The following is a 24,153-nucleotide window of genomic DNA, read 5'->3' on the forward strand; positions in this document are numbered from 1 at the left end:
GGGTGAGATATTGATATGAGGAGAATAAGGAGCGGAAAGACCCTAAGCTTGGGGATGCCCAAGGCACCCCCCAAGGTAATATTCAAGGAAGAATCAAGCGTCTAAGCTTGGGGATGCCCCGGAAGGCATCCCCTCTTTCGTCTTCAAAACTCTCGGGATGCCTCAGGACCTACCGCCACACTCTCAGTCACGCACGCATGTAGCACCCACTACCCTACAGGCACGTCCATTTCCTGATGCATGCATGCACTAACCAACTAACCTGCTAACTACGGTGCATGCGCGTTACACACGAGACCCGGCCATGCGGGCTAGCTACTAACGAAGCAACGCACCAGCCCTCCACTCTCGCCAATGGCCGCTGCCTTACGAGCCGGACATGGAGCGCATACCCGCGTGCGCACGCCAGTCACCGCTTGGAGGCGTGGTTTACTCCCAACAGAAAGGAAGGACTGGACCAGGGTGAATGGAAGGACGTTACTCGCACCAAAGTATAAGAAGAAAACGGAAAAAAGGAACTAGAGGAGATGGAAGGGCCAAATGGTGAGAAAATGGTGCCAAGACATGGTAGAATAATGCACTACAACCACTGCGGAGGTTCTAATCATAACAGGGGTGGATGTACTATTACAAGAATGGGATTGATCCCAAGCTGAAAGAGAACACAAGGATTGGAGCTGATAGATGACAACCTGAGCCAGAACAAGATGATCCTGTAATCACACAGGTAATCCATCTCCAAGGCATCATCAAACGTCGATATGTACGCGGACAATATATCAAAGGCATCATCAAATGTCCACGGACACATTTAGACGTGTATGCAGACAATATATCCTGTAGTCACATAGAATGCTCATTTAAATGCCTTTTATAGGATCACAACATATTTGAGCCTGCAAGCATGCTAGAGGACAGTGCCATTAGTACTTTGGTACACCATGTTAATTCAGTGCTCACTTGTTTTTTAATCTCTTGTAATGCACTCAGTTGTTTAGTTGCACTGATCAGTTATTTAATTGCAGGGAGAACTAACTCGGCAATCACAGATCAGGGTCACACCTTGTCCACTACCTCGGAATCAATTCATTGCAACTCAAATTGATCTTGCATCACCAAGGCCAAAGCATCCTTCACAAGCCCAATGCCAGAGTAAAAAGGGATTGGTAAGAGAAAGGCCAATTGAGAGTAGAAACAAGCTGATGAACTGATAATGCTATAGGCTGCTGAGTTGAGAGCAAAAGAGAAGGAAGCAAAGAAACAAGCTGCTGCAGAGAAAAAAGCCCAAGAGCAAGAAGCTAAGAAGCGTGCACTGGCTGAGAAGAAAGCTAGAGCAGGGGAAGAAAACAGGGTTGCAGCAAAGATGCAAGCACTAGCTGAGAAGAAAGCTAGAGAAGGAAAAGCTAAGAAGCCCCTAGCTGAGAAGAGCACTGGTTGAGAAGCAAGCAAGACCTACTACCAACAAACCATTCAAAAGACCTAGGACAGAATTCATAGGACAAAGTGGCAACAGGCCTTTCAAAACTAGCATGTTTGACTGCCTGACAGAGCAGGGGTAGGGGTAGGGATGTTATGGGTGCATCTAGGACTTTTTTGGTTATAAACTTGTCCATCAGTGTCATGTATGATCATTGGGCCTAAACTGTGTGATCATGGCTGACCCTGTGTTGTTATCTACTTTTGTCTACTTGATGCACTCTATATCAACTGAATTATGCACTTCCATGTCAAATGAACCAGACACTTCTATGTCAAATCTGAATGAGTTCTCTGGAATGTTGTTATGTATTTCTATCATTGTTTGCTTTGTGGCTGTTCTTTGTCAATGTCAGCTATGACCTGCAATGGTTTATGAAGTCACATTGCAAATAAAGAATTAACATTTGTCATTGCTCAGGTCTACATTTTTCAGTGCACATATACTGGATTTTGAATTGCACAACAACTCCATTTTTAGTGCATATAATCTGATCATCAGGCACACAAACTACATTCTTCAGTGAACAACACTGATGATCTGAAATACAAGCATAAGCACTAACAATACACACACTAGCTTTAACTAAACTAACATTTCTTTCCCTACACTAAGCATTGCTAAAATGAGCATTGCTATTTCTCTATCTCCATCTCTGAACTGTTTGCATTGCTGCGGTATGTGCAAAGTTGAGAAGCTGCCTACAGCAAGGGAGGTGGGAAAGCCGGGTGAGTCAACTCGCAATGCGATCCTACGAACGGACGGTCGTGTCTAGTTCAAACCTTTCGATGCCCCAATTTAAATCTTATGTGTTTTACATAGGAATACCAGCCACTGACACGGTGTTAGGAGCAATCTTCATTGAGAGCAGAGGCAAGTAGTATTCACTCTCAGATGTTACGGACCATTTACAAGATTTATTTAGAACAAACAGCGTCCAGAGAGTAACTGTGCAGACGAAAGTACTAGGGATTATCATGGCAAACACACGAAGATAATACTGAAAAGTTCAAGCAAACACCGGGAACTACTCGAGATAACACCATCAAGCAAAATTACACATATTACGTACACCGTATCACATCCCCCTACTTAACATTACAGCTTCCATCCGCACCACACACGAACGTGATGGAAGGACGAGGCCTCCACAACATAGTAGACAAAACACAAACGAGGAGCTGCGTGCCAGCCCAGGGGTGACCTAAGTACATACTAACACAGCACAGCACAGCAGCAGCAACTTTCAACACCTTCTCTACACATAACCATACACGCATGCACTGCATATATAGTAGAAACAGAACACTACACATTCATCTATATTATACTATCACAGTAGAGGAAAGGCAGATCCTTGGCGTTTCTCGATTTCTCTGATACGTCCTCTCTTCCTCCTCGGGCTTGCATTAAGTAGAGCGGGAGAGGAGCAAAAACGAGCATGAGCGTGCTGGTCAGTTACACTTCAAAGGGTGGAGGAGGGTGACTGGTCGACGCCCCAGGTGGTGTAGCCCTCTCGTACGCATCTGATGATGATTTCCTTCTGAAGCGACCACCTGGTAGACATAGTCCATGCGAGTTTAGGTAAGAAGAACAATTAATTAATGAACCACAAAAGATGACGTCTCCAGAATATAAATAAATATACAAATGAATGAACATTTCCATGCCGCATGCATTTCATATAGTGAGGGGAATCGTCTATGTACTACTAGATCCATGTTTTCCCACATACTACCATGTGATTCTTACAAACTCATCGATAATTGGTGACCGATTCAAGAGAGTAGACAAAGACAGCATCAACAAGGGATAATAAGTAAATCTTCCAACAGGAACCTGACAAATCAAACAAAGTTGTAGACTTGGAAAACGGAACGATGATTAATTGTACAAGTATCCCTGTTTCTTGAAATCATCTACAACCTCATCACTGTCTAACTCGTACTCCCTCCGTCCCAAAATTCGTGTCTTACATTTGTCTAAATATGGATGTATCAAGTCATGTCTTAGTATTAGATACATCCGTATCTAGACAAATCTAAGACATGAATTTTGGGACGGAGGGAGTAATATTTTACCCAAGATAGATCAACTGATTCAGCCTCAAGCAAAGAACTGCAAAATTATATACTAGAACCTGTTCCACATCAAAGTATCTGTTTCCATACAGAAATACATACAAAGAGGTTCCTTGTAAGCGAAAGTATAACCAAAGCATATGACTAAGTCAATTAACTGCACCCACGGCGCACAAATTCACAATATACATATCAGATTTTCATAATACTGCCTTTGCTCCAAAATACTTAGTTATAGATTCGTCCTAAGTCAAACTTCTCTAAGTTTAAACAACTTTATAGAAAAGTTTCTTTATATTTACACTCTCAAATATATATAGTATGAAAATATATGTCATTACTAATCTAATGAAGCTAATTTGGTATTGTAGATTTTGGTATATTTTTCAACAAAATTGGTCAAACTTACAGAAATTTGCCTTAGGACAAACGTAGAAGTTCGAAGTATTTTGGAACGGAGGGGGTATGTTCCTTCAAAAGTATATGAACTCTTGTGTACACTGGAGACTTGGTGGCCAATTAGAAATAGTATTACTGGATCTATGCTCTTGGTTTGTCCATTGCTGGCTTCGCTATCCAACGTCAAGTGGGGTCGGGAGAGCTGGCTTCAATTAGGCCAACACCCCATTGACAACTTCACGCACACAAGGAGTACTAGATGAAGCAGCTCCATACTGGTACAGATCAAACTTATCCATTTTTTGTTCTTCTACGAACAGAAAACAGAAGGGCATCGCTATTTTCTCTTGGAAGGCAAACCTTACAGCCTGATAGTTACACTTATCCGGTTGCTGCTGCATTTCAAAGGCACCACATAAATGGTAACTTATCGAACACGATGATATCCAGCCATGATCCCACGAAAGAGACCCGAGAGCTAAAGCACTTGCCCGGGCAGAAATGTCCAAAATGTCCCTAGCCCCGTCTAGACCCTTCCGAACTCCAGCACAAAAGCCACATCCGGGGCATTCCCCGTCGCACACATGGACGCGGCTACGAAATGGCCGAACTGCCCCTACCGTAAAAAAATATTAATGCGAGAAGTTGGATGAGGGGCACGGGAACTCACCGCCGCCCGCGAACGGGGAGATGGGCGGCGTGGATCCTAGCGGCGAGGCTGGCGGCGTGCTGGCCGCGCTCCTCGGCGACGAGGGGTACCCCGCCGGCCGCTTAATCATGATGCTGCGTGTGACTTTCATCGGCGCATCCTCGCCGCCGGCCGGCGTCGTATGTGGGATCACCGTCGCGGCGCCCGGAGCCACATCTGAACGGGAGACCCAACGCGACAAAAAACGACAACACAACAGTTGGTCAGATTGATGGTACAAAGATCTGGCGGGGGTTAACAATATGTCGAGTTTTAGCGGGCAGCGGTCACCGTTGATCTTGACGGCGGCGGGGCGGGCGGCGAGTTTGCGGAGGCGGCCGAGGCCGGTGTCCGGTTGGGGCCCCGCGACGGTGTCGTCCCACAACTTGTCGAGGAGGCCCATACCTCGTCCCCAATTACCAGACTGCCACTGAGATGGATGGACCGATCCGAACAGCCAACTACCAGTCTCCCCGAGTTTTCGGATCTGAGAGAAGGGGAAGAGTGCAAGTGAGACGAGCAGGAGCTTATTTGTAGAGCGGCTTGGCCTTTCCCTCAAGAGACTGTGCCCCGTGAACCTGGTCTACGGAGCGCTGTGGGAATGCAGCTGGGCCCATACTGAAATGTCTCCTTGCGGGGTTGCAAGGCGTTGGCGGGGGCGCAGGTGGGCCCCGCTGCGGATAAGATCGATGGGTTGTGCTCGTGGGATGGCCCTCGTGCTGGCCTCTCACAACGCGCCAGGTGGGAGGCCGCCATACCGGGCGTGAGTATGACAAGCCTGTGCCCACCCGATGTAGGGACTCGCCAACCATATTAGGCCATCAAGAGATAAGAGAAGGATGTTCCTACAAGCTTTCACAGCAATTTGAATTCTGGGCCGTTGGATCTGGCTGCTTGATGCGATCTGGGTCATTGGATCAAGCCGCTGAAGAGTCTCGTCCGTCAGATCTGGGATGGGCACTATAGAAATGAATAGTTTCACCTCAATTGTGCCACCGCACGTAATTTTCCTGCCCCCCGGGGGCATTTTCGACATTTCACTCACACGTGGTATAAAAGGCGCCGTCCCGCGTGGAGATGACCTAGCCGCTCCCCAGCCCGCACTAGCGCCCCCTCCCTCGTCCTCGCCGCCCCGCCCGCATCGCCCCGCCCTCTCCTCTCCCTCTCCCTCCCTCAGTCCTCGCCGCCCCGCCCAACCCGCTCGCCGTGGCCGATGCCCCCGGGCCTCGCCCGCCCCGCCCCGTCCGTCTGTGAACCCTAGCCCCGCGCTCGCACACTCCCTGTCGCGCCGCCGCCTCCGCCTTTGCTCACCGTCGGGCCGTCGGGCCGTTTCCTCTTTCCCTGAGGGCGGGGAGCCGGAGCTGCCCCCGCGCGTCGTCGATCATCTCCTCGCTGGCTGGACACCGTCGACCACGAAGCCGGTCTTCTCTAAGCGCGCGCCGCCGTATGAGTCGCCGAGATGCCGAGGCCAAGGCGGAGCTCCAGGCCATCGAGGCCGCGTACGCCGCTGAGTCCGCCAGGCGTCGCCACCTCCCCGACTGTTCCAAGATGCCAGCCCCCCGCCCCCGTCCGCCCACGGCCCAACCCAGTCCCCGCGGCCGCGTGTGCCTCCTCGCCGTCGTGGGTGCTCTCTCCCCACTTGCCAAGGTGCGGCTCCCCTCTTTTGCTGGTCCCTGGTATTGTTTATCATGTTTATCACTGCAATTTCATGATCCAATAGTTAAGAGTAAGTCTAAGATCATTTGGTCACAGAAATTTGATCTTGACTGAACATCAACTTGACAGATCAAAACCTGACAGAAATTGACAGGTTCTGAACATCAACTTGACTCAACAAAGATCTTGACTGAAAGAACTTGTGCTTGGTCCTATGCATCTACTGCTTTGTTAATAGATCTTTTTTGTATCTTTCATTCTGTCTTGATCTTGACTGAGTAAATGTTCAGTGTGAGTACCAGCTACCCACCCATGTTCTTCTCTGTAATCAAGTGTTCGCGGGGAAGCTCAGTTATGGTCAATTCATCTCAAAATAATGCAAACCCTTGCAGACTGCTCAGGTAGCAATTGCTCCTAATCAAATGATGGTTTATCCTTTGAACTTGTTCACAAATGCAACTCTGGTCGCTAGCTTCTACATATGGACCATGTGGAGTACTCTGTATATTCAATATAGTGATTTTCTTTTGCTTATTTGATTTTTGGATTAATTTGTATATTCAACATATATTGTGGAAATCTTGAATTTTATTGAAACCTCTGTACTTGCTTGAACTGATGTTCAGGAAGCAGCTGAGTACACTGGCGGCATCGGTTGTAAATAGCCGGACTAAAGGATCTATGCACATATCTGCACCCGCAAGTTTTATTGCTGGAGTGTGGAATGGTTTGAGCACGGCAATCAAGGTAAAATGACAAAACTGCATGTTACACAAATCTTCTCTGCTTACACAAAACTGCATGTACACACCAGCCGTGCTATGCCTATTGTTTACAAGTGCTAAATAACAGTAGCAGATTGAGTACTAGTTGTCAAAATGTGTTGTCGTGTCGTCATCGTCAGAACTGAACTGAAATGTACTCGAATTGGTCAAGCACATGATTCAAAATATGTTGAAATGATTAAAATGTGTTGAATCATGGCCATGTTCAGATAAGAACATGGGTGAGTAGCTGGTACTCACACTGAACATTTACTCAGTCAAGATCAAGACTGCTTGTTGCAGCTTCAGTTTGGCCCGGTTCAGTTTGGTTGCTCATGTTCGTGTCTGTCTTCACCTCAGGAAAATTAGAAGGAAATCAAATTATCTTTTGGCCGCCTTCTCGTTTTTATTTATATTACAACTGTTATTACTTGTGATAATAATAATTTTAGTTCATAAAATTTATCAATATTGGTAAGTGACACTAAAGTAATGTCTCTCTTTGCTTTGCTACCTCTCTTCGAATTTAGGAGGATCTAGGTAATATTTGTTTGATTGATTTTATTGATCAGTAATGCTTTATGGGAACAAGACACTGATAATGTTCTTCCTTTTTTTGGGTGCCTTCTTTGCTTTTGCCTTTTCATCAATTTTTGTTCCCTTTTTTGAGTTATGTCCTGTGTGGATATTTTGTGACCATGATTGTGTCTGTTGATCTGTGTGCACCTCCTTATTTGGTATGCTGCTGCTCTACCTACAAGTGAACAAGAATCTCAGTGTATAGTGTGTAAACTCTCGAGACCTCTATATCTATATGTAGTGTTATATTCTTTTGGGTGGAAATTATAGCATGTTGGTTCCAGGATGGAGAGTGTCTCACCTCGTGCCCTCTTACTCAAACTAGCCTGTAGAATTATTTAGGCAATATGTTGCTTATAAGAATGTAATCAAATTATTAGTTTCCTCCATTCTAGGGAGGATGAAATCTGATTATTAACTTATTTCATTTCAAAGAGATACATTGACAAGAAGTGCTCACTCGCTAGCATTCTTTCTATCAGTGGCAGAATTATTGTTGAAACATGCCACCGTGTGAAGATGAATAGGAACCTTTCATAATTATTCCCAAACATGCCACCGTGTTATCATTGGCCAGTGCAGGTATTTCTCTCTATCTGATATATTGTTTAGTTCTTCTTGGTTTCAATTATGTTGGCCCTCCTTAAGATTGCTTGTGAATGCGAGGCTTAAAATTTTCAACCCTGTGCAAGACTCCAAAGCTTTACCAGTTTACCACTTGCTTTCAAATGAATTTACAATTGAAGAAACCGTGAATTCTTTTGTTTTCTTTTTTACCTACACTTAACCTTACATGAGACGATAGTGTGTCATTTCCCCGTTAGGGTTGGAGTACTTGATGTATTTGTTGTATTATTGATGTGATCATAACAAGCAACCATAAACATTTGTTCAGTTGTGTTACTTGAAGAATAATGGCAAGGGAGGTGGGGCGATATGCATGTCCATGGAGGTCTGGCCCCCTCTCCTCCTCTCTTCTCTTTCCTTGTACTACAACAGCCCTTAATCTCCTTTGATTCAATTTGTTCAGCTGTGTTACTTGTTGTCTCCTAAGAAAAACTAGAAAACCTGAAGAAAATTGTATTGAAAGATTTGATTTTATTCACCTGAAGAGTTGAGCTTGGTTGGAGTGAATTCGATTTTTTTTCAGCTGTGTTACTTGGTCTTCGCGTCGCCCCTGGCCCTGACCTAGGGTTTGGTTTGATGCAGCGGCGGAGGGCAGCAAGTGGAGAAAGATGAAGGTTGCACAACACCAAGGTAGGATCGACTCCCTTTCTCCCCTCTCTCTATTTCTAAATTGTTAGAGGGATTCATGTTGATCTCAGATGTTAGTGATTTTTTTATCTCTTTTCACTCTTGTGAACATGGTTATGTATTGGATATTCACAGACCTTTATATCATATACTTTGAGCATCGCTGAACCAACTGAATGTCAAAGCTGCATGTTTTTCTTTTGATTGTTGTGGCCATCCTCCATCTCCAGAGCCATGGGGTATTTCCATACGCCCAGACCAAATGATTTACCAATAAAAACTATCATTTGCTTTTGTGTGTGGTCTGCTCTGCTTAATTTAGTAATATGCATCTCAAAGCTATGTCTCATGCGCCCATACAGAAAAGGACAACTGACTAGATTGAGGATACGTTATGGCAAGAAGGCTATATATTCATGGTGATCTTAACCCCACTCTTGACTTTTTAACCGATGCCCATAGGAAACATAATTAGGCATTTGTAATCATGAAAGTTTCTTTCATCATGCTTTCCATAATATAGTGAAATTTGACAACAAAATTATTTTCTGTGCTGCTACGTAGTCAATTCAGTGTGTGTAGAAGATGTTGTCGTGGGTGTGCAGAGTATGCGGTGCATGGCTTCTTGTGTTTGTGTGTGTGTGTGTTCTTATATGTTAATTGGTGGCTGGTGTGTGTGCGCGCAGGGTGTGAATGGGGACAACAAGTAGGCGGCGTGTATACTACACCAAGGACGATACAGGGCATGAAGCAAGCAAGCGAGCAGGTGTACACAACGACCTGCTACTGCACTAATAGCCTTGACAGAGCACCGGGGCCGGCTTGACAAGGCATTTGGGCGCCGGCAGACCCTGGATGTGCGCGATGGAGATGAACCCCGCGTCGTTGCCTCTGCAGCCTGGATAGAGCTATGTCAGTGCTGGTGATGAACCCCACGTCTGTGCTGGTGATGGCGCTATCCATCTACTTTCTCCACTGGCTGTCAGACAGTAGAGATCACATTGTGGATTTATGTTTTCTTCAGAGTGTTCTCCCGTCATTGTTGGATGTCGAATTTGCAAGGCAATCCGTCTCTATGTCGATGTCTTAACCACTTCGTACTTCCGCACAATTAGCAGAATAGAGCAGTTGCCACAATTTACCCATTGATTTCTTGGACTGATTCAGACCTAGGAAAGGCTGCTACTTGTGCAAGCAACATGGTAAGAAGTTTCAGTTTTCTTACTAATGCACCTCAATTTGTAAGGTTAGAACAATGTCAGTTTGCTTTATGTTGGTTTTCTAATTTCTACGTATTCCTTTCTTACATACTCTGCCTTCAAGCAAATCTTATCTAGGTAGTATGGAAAGCAGACAAATTATGTAATTATTTCTGTTTTCTCATGCTCTGCTATGTCAGATTGAGGAGAAAGAATTATTTTATTCACCTATCCTATTTTTTATCTATAATGATGTCATTTTTCCATTGCGATCTTTGCTCCAGTTGTGCTAATACTTTGTGTGCACTTCAGCGGGAATGAAATTTTCTTGCTACCATGTGTCATGGTAGTAGGTTGCTGCGGCAAAAAACTGGTAAGCCCCCTAAGAGAGGAAAAGTGAAAAAAGTCCCATCCTGCTTACCATGTTTTATCTTAAAAAATTGGCTTCTATTTTGTTTCTAACCTATATCTCTGCATGGTTTCTTTCTCCAAACATGCTTTTGCTGCAACCCTGGTCAACTGGCTTGAACAGAGCTCACATGAGTCACCGCCAAATGACCCTTTTTTGAAATTCATTCTCTTATGCACTGAGAAAGGAGTTACTCCATGTCAGTATGTACATACAGATGCAAGCAATAGATAAACTGATGTAGATGATGATTGAAGAAATTTTCAGGAATTTTCCAATCTGAATTGGCTACAGAGTTGGGGAAAAGAGAAGTCTAGGCTCTGATGAACACATCTTCTTTCCTAGCTGACTAACAGTTGGCACCTCTATATTTACATTACATCAGGCTAGCGCTACAAAGCCCATGTATGCCTTTGTCCGCCTACCTGCCTCAATGGACGTTCTGATCACAAAAAAGTAGATAAAAATACACATCAGTTTGTCAGAATACATGTTGGTTATCTTACGAACGAGTATAGCTATCACAAGAATACAGCAAATATGTATCAATTTTTCAATGAAGCAAACTTATATTATGATTATCACATTTTGATCTTGGAGTAATGGTCGACTTTAGTTGATGGTTACTGCAGCCTGCACTAGTCCAATATTTCTAATTACAAGTTTTAGCTCCATCGGGATAATCTGATTAGTGTATCACAAGCTTGATGTTTTTAATCGTGCAATTTTGTAGTTATTTTAGTGTTATGTAGAACACATAGACTTTTCACAACAGAAAGAAATCGATGTATAACCTGATTTTGCTTTATTGTTTAGTACCAGTTGACTTTGTAAATCCCAGTTTCTCCAGTGTTGTAACTCTGTCAGATCATCAAATTAAACTAATCTTTTTCTTTGGACAGCTTGTAATTTGTAATATTATGATTTTCCTTTTCAGAAACCACTTCAACTAGCCTAGGACCATCTCTGGTCTGACATGCGAGGCGCCTACCGAGTGCCTCCCCAGCTTAACGGTCCCAAACCCAAGGTGAGTCCCTCTTCCACCCATCCATCCTTGCATGTTGTCGCCGTCGGATACGGGAGGCCGCCGATTGCATCGCTAGGCCAGACTAGAAGTGAAGCTCGCCTTTGAGTTTTAGGTTGGATGGTGAACTTGGTAGCTTATAGATTGTGGTTGTCCTTTTTGATCAGTGTATTGATTGTTGGAAATATGCCCTAGAGGCAATAATAAAAGGATTATTATTATATTTCCTTGTTCATGATAATTGTCTTTTATTCATGCTATAATTGTATTATCCGGAAATCATAATACACGTGTGAATACATAGACCACAATACGTCGCTAGTAAGCCTCTAGTTGACTAGCTCGTTGGTCAACAGATAGTCATGGTTTCCTGACTATGGACATTGGATGTCATTGACAACGGGATCACATCATTAGGAGAATGATGTGATGGACAAGATCCAATCCTAAGCATAGCACAAGATCGTGTAGTTCGTTTTGCTAGAGCTTTTCCAATGTCAAGTATCTCTTTCTTAGACCATGAGATCGTGTAACTCCCGGATACCGTAGAAGTGCTTTGGGTGTACCAAATGTCACAACGTAACTGGGTGACTATAAAGGCGCACTACATGTATCTCCGAAAGTGTCTGTTGTGTTGACACGGATCGAGACTGGGATTTGTCACTCCGGATTACGGAGAGGTATCACTGGGCCCACTCGGTAGTGCATCATCATAATGAGCTCAAAGTGACCAAGTGTCTGGTCACGGGATCATGCATTACGGTACGAGTAAAGTGACTTGCCGGTAACGAGACTGAACGAGGTATTGAGATACCGACGATCGAGTCTCGGGCATGTAACGTACCAATTGACAAAGGGAATTGTATACGGGGTTGTTCGAATCCTCGACATCGTGGTTCATCCGATGACATCATTGAGGAGCATGTGGGAGTCAACATGGGTATCCAGATCCCGCTGTTGGTTATTGACCGGAGAGCCGTCTCGGTCATGTCTGCGTGTCTCCCGAACCCATAGGGTCTACACACTTAAGGTCTAGGGTTATTAGGAAGACTTGTATGTGATTACCGAATGTTGTTCGGAGTCCCGGATGAGATCCCGGACGTCACGAGGAGTTCCGGAATGGTGCGGAGGTAAAGATTTATATATGGGAAGTTGTCATGCGGACACCGGAAAGTTTCGGGGGCATATCGGTATTGTACCGGGGCCACCGGGAGGGGCCACCCCTCTTGGTGGGCCACATGGGCCGCGTGGGGCAGGGAACCAGCCCCTGGAGGGCTGGGCGCCCCCCCCCTTGGGCCCATGCGCCTAGGGTTGGGGGGGGGAGGGGACCCTAAGGGGGGGCGCACCCCCTTTGCTTGGGGGGCAAGCCCCCTCCCTGGCCGCCGCCCCCCCTCTAGATCTCATCTATAGGGGGCCGGCCCCCTTCCCCCTTCCCCTATAAATAGAGGGGCGAGGGGAGGGCTGAACACCTGATCCAAGGCGCAGCCCCTCCCCTCCCCAACACCTCTCCTCCTCCGTTGTGCGCTTGGCGAAGCCCTGTCGGAGTACTGCCTCTCCACCATCATCACGCCGTCGTCCTGCTGCTGGAGCCTTCTTCCTCAACCTCTCCTTTCCCCTTGCTGGATCAAGAAGGAGGAGACGTCGTCCGTATCGTATGTGTGTTGAACGCGGAGGTGCTGTCCGTTCAGCACTTGGTCATCGGTGATCTGAATCACGGCGAGTACGACTCCATCATCACCGTTCCCTCGAACGCTTCCGCATGCAATCTACAAGTGGTATGTAGATGCAATATCTCTCCCATGACTCGTTGCTTTGATGAACTCATAGATGGATCTTGGTGAAACCGTAGGAAAATTTTTAATTTTCTGCAACGTTCCCCAACAGTGGCATCATGAGCTAGGTCTATGCGTAGTTCTCTATTGCACGAGTAGAACACAATTTTGTTGTGGGCGTGGATCTTGTCAACTTGCTTGCCGCTACTAGTCTTATCTTGCTTCAGCGGTATTGTGGGATGAAGCGGCCCGGACCAACCTTACACGTACGCTTACGTGAGACCGGTTCCACCGACTAAAATGCACTAGTTGCATAAGGTGGCTGGCGGGTGTCTGTCTCTCCCACTTTAGTTGGAGCGGATTCGATGAAAAGGGTCCTTATGAAGGGTAAATAGAAGTTGACAAAATCACGTTGTGGTTATTCATAGGTAAGAAAACGTTCTTGCTAGAACCCAATTGCAGCCACGTAAAAGATGCAACAACAATTAGAGGACGTCTAACTTGTTTTTGCAGCAATTGTCATGTGATGTGATATGGCCAGAAGTTGTGATGAATGATGAATGATATATTGTGATGTATGAGATCATGTTCTTGTAATAGGAATCACGACTTGCATGTCGATGAGTATGACAACCGGCAGGAGCCATAGGAGTTGTCTTTATTTTTTGTATGACCTGCGTGTCATTGAAGAACGCCATGTAAATTACTTTACTTTATTGCTAAACGCGTTAGCCATAGAAGTAGAAGTAGTCGTTGGTGTGACAACTTCATGAAGACACAACGATGGAGATCATGATGATGGAGATCATGGTGTCATGCCGGTGACGAAGATGATCATGGAGCCCCGAAGATGGAGATCGAAGGAGCTATATGATATTGGCCATATCATGTCACTACTATATAATTGCATGTGATGTTTATTATGTTTTTTGCATCTTGTTTACTTAGAACGGCGGTAGTAAATAAGATGATCCCATATAATGATTTCAAGAAAGTGTCCCCCCTAATTGTGCACCGTTGCTAAAGTTCGTCGTTTCGAAGCACCACGTGATGATCGGGTGTGATAGATCCTTACGTTCACATACAATGGGTGTAAGACAGATTTACACATGCAGAACACTTAGGGTTAACTTGACGAGCCTAGCATGTACAGACATGGCCTCGGAACACAGAGACCGAAAGGTCGAACATGAGTCGTATGGAAGATACGATCAACATGGAGATGTTCACCGATGATGACTAGTCCATCTCACGTGATGATCGGACACGGCCTAGTCGACTCAGATCGTGTAACACTTAGATGACTAGAGGGATGTCAAATCTGAGTGGGAGTTCATTCAATAATTTGATAAGATGAACTTAATTACCATGAACTTAGTCTAAAACCTTTGCAAATATGTCTTGTAGATCAAATGGCCGCCGCTCATGTCAACATGAACTTCAACGCGTTCCTAGAGAAAACCAAGCTGAAAGATGATGGCAGCAACTATACGGACTGGGTCCGGAACCTGAGGATCATCCTCATAGCTGCCAGGAAATAATATGTCCTAGAAGGACCGCTAGGTGATGCACCCGTCCCAGAGAACCAAGACATTATGAATGCTTGGCAGTCTCGCGCTGATGATTACTTCCTCGTTCAGTGCAGCATGCTTTACAGCTTAGAACCGGGGCTCCAAAAACGTTTTGAGCAACACAGAGCATATGAGATGTTCGAGGAGCTGAAACTAGTTTTCCAAGCTCATGCCCGGGTCGAGAGATATGAAGTCTCCGACAAGTTCTATAGTTGTAAGATGGAGGAAAATAGTTCTGTCAGTGAGCATATACTCAAAATGTCTGGGTTGCACAACCGCCTGTCCCGGCTGGACATTAACCTCTCGGATGAGGCGGTCATTGACAGAATCCTTCAGTCGCTCCCACCAAGCTACAAGAGCTTTGTGATGAACTACAATATGCAGGGGATGGTGAAGACCATTCCTGAAGTATTTTCAATGCTGAAGTCAGCAGAGGTTGAAATCAAGAAAGAACATCAAGTGTTGATGGTCAATAAGACCACTAAGTTCAAGAAGTGCAAGGGTAAGAAGAACTTCAAGAAGGACGGCAAAGATGTTGCCGCGCCCGGTAAGCCAGTTGCCGGGAAGAAGTCAAAGAATGGACCCAAGCCTGAAACTGAGTGCTTTTATTGCAAGGGGAAGGGTCACTAGAAGTGGAACTGCCCCAAATACTTAGCGGACAAGAAGGCCGGCTACACTAAAGGTATATTTGATATACATGTAATTGATGTGTGCCTTACCAGTACTCGTAGTAACTCCTGGGTATTTGATACCGGTGCCGTTGCTCACATTTGTAACTCACAGCAGGAGCTGCGGAATAAGCGGAGACTGGCGAAGGATGAGGTGACGATGCGCGTCGGGAATGGTTCCAAGGTCGATGTGATCGCCGTCGGCATGCTACCTCTACATTTACCTACGGGATTAGTTTTAAACCTCAATAATTGTTATTTAGTGCCAAGTTTGAGCATGAACATTGTATCTGGATCTCGTTTAATACGAGATGGCTACTCATTTAAATCCGAGAATAATGGTTGTTCTATTTATATGAGAGATATGTTTTATGGTCATGCCCTGATGGTCAATGGTTTATTCTTAATGAATCTCGAACGTAATGTTACACATATTCATAGCGTGAATACCAAAAGATGTAAAGCTGATAACGATAGTCCCACATACTTGTGGCACTGCCGTCTTGGTCACATTGGTGTCAAGCGCATGAAGAAGCTCCATGCTGATGGACTTTTAGAGTCTCTCGATTATGAATCATTTGACACATGCGAACCATGCCTCATGGGCAAAATGACCAAGACCCTGTTCTCCGGAACAATGGAGCGAGCAACCAACTTGTTGGAAATCATACATACCGATGTGTGCGGTCCAATGAGCGTTGAGGCTCACGGAGGATATCGTTATGTTCTCACTCTCACTGATGACTTGAGTAGATATGGGTATGTCTACTTGATGAAACACAAGTCTGAGACCTTTGAAAAGTTCAAGGAATTTCAGAATGAAGTAGAGAATCAACGTGATCGAAAGATAAAATTCTTACGATCGGATCGTGGAGGAGAATATTTAAGTCACGAATTTGGTACACACTTAAGAAAATGTGGAGTCGTTTCACAACTCACGCCGCCTGGAACACCTCAGCGTAACGGTGTGTCCAAACGTCGTAACCGCACTCTATTGGATATGGTGCGATCTATGATGTCTTTTACCGATTTACCGCTATCATTTTGGGGATACGCTCTAGAGACAGCTACATTCACTTTAAATAGGGCACCGTCTAAATCCGTTGAGACGACACCGTATGAATTATGGTTTGCGAAGAAACCTAAGCTGTCATTTCTAAAAGATTGGGGATGCGATGCTTATGTCAAGAAACTTCAACCTGAAAAGCTCGAACCCAAGTCGGAAAAATGCGTCTTCATAGGATACCCTAAAGAAACCATTGGGTATACCTTCTACTTAAGATCCGAGGGCAAGATCTTTGTTGCCAAGAACGGATCCTTTCTGGAAAAAGAGTTTCTCTCGAAAGAAGTAAGTGGAAGGAAAGTAGAACTCGATGAAGTACTACCTCTTGAACGGGATAGTAGTGCAGCTCAGGAAAATGTTCCTGTGATGCCTACACCAACTGAAGAGGAAAATAATGATGATGATCAAGGTACTTCAGATCAAGTTGCTACTGAACTTCGTAGGTCCACAAGGACACGTTCCGCACCAGAGTGGTACGGCAACCCTGTCCTGGAAATCATGTTGTTGGATAATGGTGAACCTTCGAACTATGAAGAAGCAATGGCGGGCCCAGATTCCAACAAATGGCTTGAAGCCATGAAATCCGAGATAGAATCCATGTATGAAAACAAAGTATGGACTTTGACAGACTTGCCCGATGAACGGCGAGCGATAGAAAACAAATGGATCTTTAAGAAGAAGACGGACGTGGATGGTAATATTACCGTCTATAAAGCTCGACTTGTCGCTAAGGGTTATCGACAAGTTCAAGGGATTGACTACGACGAGACATTCTATCCCGTAGCGAAGCTGAAGTCCATCCGAATCATGTTAGCAATTGGCGCATACTATGATTATGAGATATGGCAGATGGACGTCAAAACGGCATTCCTTAACGGACATCTTAAGGAAGAACTGTATATGATGCAGCCAGAAGGTTTTGTCGATCCTAAGAATGCTAACAAAGTATGCAAGCTCCAGCGATCCATTTATGGGCTGGTGCAAGCATCTCGGAGTTGGAACATTCGCTTTGATGAGATGATCAAAGCGTTTGGATTTATGCAGACTTATGGAGAAGCCTGCGTCTACAAGAAAGTGAGTGGGAGCTCTGTAGCATTTCTCATATTATATGTAGATGACATACTTTTGATGGGAAATGATATAGAACTTTTGGACAGCATTAAGGCCTACTTGAATAAGTGTTTTTCAATGAAGGACCTTGGAGAAGCTGCTTATATATTAGGCATCAAGATCTATAGAGATAGATCGAAATGCCTCATAGGTCTTTCACAAAGCACATACCTTGATAAGATTTTGAAGACGTTCAAAATGGATCAGTCCAAGAAGGGGTTCTTGCCTGTATTGCAAGGTGTGAGATTGAGCTCGGCTCAATGCCCGACCACGGCAAAAGATAAGGAAGAGATGAGCATCATCCCCTATGCCTCAGCCATAGGATCTATTATGTATGCCATGCTGTGTACGAGACCTGATGTAAACCTTGCCGTAAGTTTGGTAGGAAGGTACCAAAGTAATCCCGGCAAGGAACACTGGACATCGGTCAAGAATATCCTGAAGTACCTGAAAAGGACAAAGGACATGTTTCTCATTTATGGAGGTGACGAAGAGCTCGTCGTAAAGGGTTACGTCGATGCTAGCTTCGACACAGATCTGGATGACTCTAAGTCACAAACCGGATACGTGTATATGTTGAATGGTGGAGCAGTAAGCTGGTGCAGCTGCAAGCAGAGCGTCGTGGCGGGATCTACATGTGAAGCGGAGTACATGGAAGCCTCGGAGGCAGCGCATGAAGCAATTTGGGTGAAGGAGTCCATCACCGACCTAGGAGTCATACCCAATGCGTCGGGGCCGATCAAACTCTTCTGTGACAACACTGGAGCTATTGCCCTTGCCAAGGAGCCCAGGTTTCACAAGAAGACCAGGCACATCAAGCGTTGCTTCAACTCCATCCGTGAAAATGTTCAAGATGGAGACATAGATATTTGCAAAGTACATACAGATCTGAATGTCGCAGATCTGTTGACTAAACCTCTCTCACGAGCAAAACATGATCAACACCAGAACTCTATGGGTGTTCGATTCATCACAATGTAACTAGATTATTGACTCTAGTGCAAGTGGGAGACTGTTGGAAATATGCCCTAGAGGCAATAATAAAAGGATTATTATTATATTTCCTTGTTCATGATAATTGTCTTTTATTCATGCTATAATTGTATTATCTGGAAGTCGTAATACACGTGTGAATACATAGACCACAATACGTCCCTAGTAAGCCTCTAGTTGACTAGCTCGTTGGTCAACAGATAGTCATGGTTTCCTGACTATGGACATTGGATGTCATTGACAATGGGATCACATCATTAGGAGAATGATGTGATGGACAAGACCCAATCCTAAGCATAGCACAAGATCGTGTAGTTCGTTTTGCTAGAGCTTTTCCAATGTTAAGTATCTCTTCCTTAGACCATGAGATCGTGTAACTCCCGGATACCGTAGAAGTGCTTTGGGTGTACCAAACGTCACAACGTAACTGGGTGACTATAAAGGTGCACTACAAGTATCTCCAAAAGTGTCTGTTGTGTTGACACGGATCGAGACTGGGATTTGTCACTCCGGATTACGGAGAGGTATCACCGGGCCCACTCGGTAGTGCATCATCATAATGAGCTCAAAGTGACCAAGTGTCTGGTCACGGGATCATGCATTACGGTACGAGTAAAGTGACTTGCCAGTAACGAGACTGAATGAGGTATTGGGATACCGACAATCGAGTCTCGGGCATGTAACGTACCGATTGACAAAGGGAATTGTATACGGGGTTGTTCGAATCCTCGACATCGTGGTTCATCCGACGACATCATCGAGGAGCATGTGGGAGCCAACATGGGTATCCAGATCCCGCTGTTGATTATTGACTGGAGAGCCATCTCGGTCATGTCTGCGTGTCTCCCGAACCCATAGGGTCTACAAACTTAAGGTTCGGTGACGCTAGGGTTATTAGGAAGACTTGTATGTGATTACCGAATGTTTTTCGGAGTCCCGGATGAGATCCCGGACATCACGAGGAGTTCCGGAATGTTCCGGATGTAAAGATTTGTATATGGGAAGTTGTCGTGCGGACACCGGAAAGTTTCGGGGGCATATCGGTATTGTACCGGGGCCACCGGAGGGGTTCCGGGGGTCCACCGGGAGGGGCCACCCCTCTTGGTGGGCCACATGGGCCGCGTGGGGTAGGGAACCAGCCCCTGGAGGGCTGGGCGCCCCCCCTTGGGCCCATGCGCCTAGGGTTGGGGGGGGGGGGAACCCTAAGGGGGGGCGCACCCCCTTTGCTTGGGGGGCAAGCCCCCTCCCTGGCCGCCGCACCCCCCTCTAGATCTCATCTAGAGGGGGCCGGCCCCCTTCCCCCTTCCCCTATAAATAGAGGGGCGAGGGGAGGGCTGAACACCTGATCCAAGGCGCAGCCCCTCCCCTCCCCAACACCTCTCCTCCTTCGTTGTGCGCTTGGCGAAGCCCTGTTGGAGTACTGCCTCTCCACCATCATCACGCCGTCGTCCTGCTGCTGGAGCCTTCTTCCTCAACCTCTCCTTTCCCCTTGCTGGATCAAGAAGGAGGAAATGTCGTCCGTACCGTACGTGTGTTGAACGCGGAGGTGCTGTCCGTTCAGCACTTGGTCATCGGTGATCTGAATCACGGCGAGTACGACTCCATCATCACCGTTCCCTCGAACGCTTCCGCACGCAATCTACAAGTGGTATGTAGATGCAATCTCTCTCCCATGACTCGTTGCTTAGATGAACTCATAGATGGATCTTGGTGAAACCGTAGGAAAAATTTTAATTTTCTGCAACGTTCCCCAACATTGATGCAGTTGCGCCACTATATATTGTTTTCCTGCAAGTGGTCTTTGGGTCGGTGAACATTAAGACATTGTCAGAAGGATGGAATCAGTAATAATGTTGATCCTTGCTTGGTGTCAGATTACTTCAGGTGGCAACGGGTGTAGGTTGCTAACTATTTTATTATCAGTTCATCACTCATGGATGTCTCGGGCTGTTGATTTTTTCAGGCTTATTCTGGACATAGATTTTATCCTGTTCATATGTTTAAATAAAATAGTTAAAGTTCATGTCTATGCTTCGTATGAAATAAAATATGGGATGTGCTTTTGAATCTGCAATATTTTCAGCCTATAGGATTTACTTCTTTCAGCTCTTGGTTGTATGCCTAAACAGAATAACCGAAGTTCGAATTTATGTGTGGTAACAAACTAAATATGATAAGCATTTGTCATGTTCTAAGAAATAGTATATTGTAAAGAATCGGGTGAATTTTGCACTTCCATTTCTGGGTGTGTTGTTTTAGGATTTTGTAGGTTCCTGTTTATATTTCTGTATGCCTTGTGGTTTGAAATAGTGATGCTTCTCAAGTTGTTTTGTTTGCAGGTCTGGCAATATTTATTTGCGCCTAGCTCCTAACATGCATGGATCCATCATTTTATTATTATGTCATCTCATGTAGTTTCACATGATGTTAGAGTTCATCGTCCGAATTGTTAATTAGGTGGTAGCTTTGTCAAAATAATAATTATTAGAAGCTTAGAACCCTGAGAGATCAATGGTATTTCCAAACTGGAATGACAATGCTAAGACTAAATTTGACATTCAAGTGGAAATCATGTTGGTATTTGGTGCATGACAAGGTGCAGATTTCCTAACTTCTGCAATATGGTTTACTTGGTTTGTGCTGATCTGCTGAAGTCTTTGTTCAGCGATTAGATACGAAGTCTACTCAGCAGGAGGAGCATGAACAGTTGTGAAGGAGAACCCCACTGCCTTGGACCAGGTTGCTGAACCAGAAGCAGAAGGTGCGAGGGGCACTGTTCAAGTACATGAATATTCCTTAGAGCTCCAATCAGCTCTTTCATTTGTGATGAGCTTACTTATGATGGTTACCTGTCGTTGTCAAGTATCATAGCTGCTACTTTTTGTTTCCTTATATTGAAAGTGACTGGAATGCATTCCTTAATCGCCCTCATTGTGTGCACAAGGAGTTGCTATTACTGATATATATTTGTTCTATAAAAATATGTTCCTTTTTTGGTTAAGAACACCACTTCATCATTTCTGATGTATAGCTTTCCTAGGTTCTTTAGCCAATTATAATAATTTTTGTAGATCTTTCACAGTATCTTTAGGAATGAAGCCATGAGGATGCTACCTATTCTTTCCTTTCAAGTATCCGGCACTACGAGCTGCATTAGCTTCACCTCAGGATGTTGAAAGAGGAAGTAGGAGTTTTCAGAAATGATAATCTAAAAGCGCAGTACATGTTCGTTGATTAACGAAGACAAAGGCCCTACAAGTCAACTGCTGTAACACCTATTTTTACAATGTAGGGTATGAACTACTTGGCTTTATTTTTAACTTATGTACTGCTGTAGAATGATGGCTCCTGTTTCTTACTCGCTGGTATGAGCTTTTTTGTTGTATTTTGTAAAGCTCATGTATTTACTCATCTATGCTAACTAGCATTGCTACAACATTTGTATACTCTAATAATTATACTTTCCTTGCCGTTGGCAGGGCTTTTTTTTGTATAATTGCTCATACTTATCAATGTTGAAGCTACATATATTAGAGGCACTTATTACATTGCGTTGGATGCAGGCTGTTGTTCTGCTAGCTGGTACCTCTTATGAAATACCAAGTGTTTGGCATGTAGCTGGCGCGCTTTATTTTTTTGGATTAGTTTGAATTGCTTACAACATATGTCATGTGGTAGCCAAGGTGTGCTTCCTATCACAATTTGAATGTTTCTTCTTCGCTTTATTGTTATCATGTATGAACGCATATGCTATACCTGGATTTCTATTAACTTAGCGTTATCTCTTTGACCAAAACGTTGTGACCGGCACCCCCGCGCCAGGGTGCGATCCCGATCTAGTGTACAATAAGGCAACATAATGTAGGTGACCCCTCTACACATGTACTATATCTCCCGTTACCGGTTCATTTTTGTTGCTTTCCTTCACTTGGACGAAGCACCTACCTCCTCTGCAGGAGGTCGTTCATCTATGCAAGCACTAGTATTTTTCCTTCTCTCCTCCACATCAACAACTTTTCCTATGGGGCAGTACTTCAAGTTGGAGCGTTGGCCATGCCCTTAGGGACGGATACATTGCACTATGTGGGTAATGGACGAGGCGACCTGTGATTTTTTTAGGCGTAGAAGAGAGCTGTTTGGATGGAGGACGAAGAAAAGGAGCTAGCTCTCCACTTCTCCACGCATGTGCATGTGTGTGTGTGGGTGATAAATGAGCTGACCCCCTGGCATGGGGCTGCTGGGAGGTCTTATAGGCCGGCCTCCTAGGGTACAATGATTAATCTAAGTGGGGGGGGGCAGGTGTCATTGTTTTTGTCTTCTCGTGGAGCCTGCCGACTGTGGGATCCGCTGGCAGGATGTCATTGTGGCACGTCGCCCGCCGCGTCACGGGGCAGTTGGTACAGTGTTGGTCCACGCTGACGTCGGTCGCCTATGATGCCCCCAACTCGACCGTGCACTAATCATACACGCAAACATGCACGATCAAGCCGAGAGACTCACCGGAAGATATCACAACACAACTCTAGACCAAATTCAAACATAAAGCTTTAAATTACAAGCCAGGGCCATGAGGACCCGAATACATAAGTCAGCGACAGCAACAATATCTGAGTACAGACATAAATAGACAAGTTTGCCTTAAGAAGGCTAGCAAAACAATGATATCTAGATCGAAAAGGCGCGGGCCTCCTGCATGGGGCCTCCTAACTATCCTGGTCGTCGATATCCATGTAGTAGTAGCCTCCATCGGGGTAGTAGTAGCTCGGCGGGATCAGCTGGCTCCGGGGTCCATCATCTGATCACACCAACCAGATAGAGGGGGAAAATGTAGCAAAGCAACCGTGAGTACTCATCCAAAGTACTCGCCAGAGTTACATCAGATCTATGCTAAGTATGCATCAGTATCAAGGGAAGGGTTTGTCTCTGGACTATACTGCAGAAATGCTAGAATAGAAGGGGAGACCTAGCCTAACGAAGACTAGCCTCTTGCAACATCTTGCAGGAACAGAAGAGATTAGAGTAACATATCATATAGTATCAAGTATATAATAGCAACGCCTAGAGATCCTTCCTCGTCTACCCCGCGAGGAAGCGATCCCGGAGCCATCATATCAGTTCAGTGTAACAAGTATCCACTTCTAGTTGCAGTGGATCAGGATACAACTCCGAGCGTCCATTACCGTGGACATGGCTATTCAAATAGATTACTTCCCTGCAGGGGTGCACCAACTTACCCAACACGCTTGATTAACTCTGGCCGGACACACTTTTCCTGGTCATGCCCGGCCTCGGCTGATCGGCACACCATAGTCCTACCTAGGCTCAACAGAGAGGTCAGCATGCTGTTCTACATCCTAAGTGCGAAGGAGTCATGGGCCAATCGTCCTAAGCACTCCTGGGCATTCCGCGACTGGCCGGGAACCAGACCCACCTCCTTATACAAGCG

At 45.2% G+C, this 24,153-nt stretch overlaps 1 protein-coding gene and 1 long non-coding RNA gene across 12 annotated transcripts; one reads left to right on the forward strand and one right to left on the reverse strand.

The window, feature by feature from the left end:
• Positions 1-2,485: 2,485 nt before the first annotated feature.
• Positions 2,486-5,159, reverse strand: LOC119296129 (dormancy-associated protein homolog 3-like). The gene is made up of 3 exons (XM_037574523.1): positions 4,937-5,159; positions 4,628-4,822; positions 2,486-3,033 (listed from the first exon to the last, which is right to left on the reverse strand). The coding sequence occupies exons 1-3, from the start codon at positions 5,046-5,048 to the stop codon at positions 2,936-2,938; spliced, it is 405 nt and encodes a 134-aa protein (XP_037430420.1). The 5' UTR covers positions 5,049-5,159; the 3' UTR covers positions 2,486-2,935.
• Positions 5,160-5,838: 679 nt separating this feature from the next.
• On the forward strand, positions 5,839-21,911 carry LOC119296130. Of its 11 annotated transcripts, none has more exons than XR_005144877.1 (11): positions 5,839-6,292; positions 6,592-6,702; positions 6,928-7,048; positions 8,127-8,226; positions 8,540-8,596; positions 8,854-8,901; positions 9,585-10,100; positions 10,382-10,470; positions 10,774-11,533; positions 21,373-21,488; positions 21,790-21,911. It is a non-coding gene; the product is annotated as an uncharacterized LOC119296130 (long non-coding RNA). The 11 variants fall into 11 exon arrangements; XR_005144878.1 differs by having other exon boundaries at positions 11,444-11,533; XR_005144876.1 differs by having other exon boundaries at positions 10,410-10,470; positions 10,764-11,533.
• Positions 21,912-24,153: the final 2,242 nt, after the last annotated feature.

Source organism: Triticum dicoccoides, chromosome 4B (genome assembly GCF_002162155.2).
Source record: "Triticum dicoccoides isolate Atlit2015 ecotype Zavitan chromosome 4B, WEW_v2.0, whole genome shotgun sequence".
Lineage (NCBI taxonomy): Eukaryota > Viridiplantae > Streptophyta > Magnoliopsida > Poales > Poaceae > Triticum > Triticum dicoccoides.

Coding starts and splice junctions, on each gene's coding strand:
- LOC119296129 (XM_037574523.1), bottom strand. CDS start 5,048: ATGGGCCTCCTCGACAAGTTGTGGGACGACACCGTCGCGGGGCCCCAA. Junction 4,823..4,936: donor CGCCGCCGTCAAGATCAACG/GTGACCGCTGCC, acceptor TCTCCCGTTCAG/ATGTGGCTCCGGGCGCCGCG. Junction 3,034..4,627: donor CTCCCCGTTCGCGGGCGGCG/GTGAGTTCCCGT, acceptor TATGTCTACCAG/GTGGTCGCTTCAGAAGGAAA.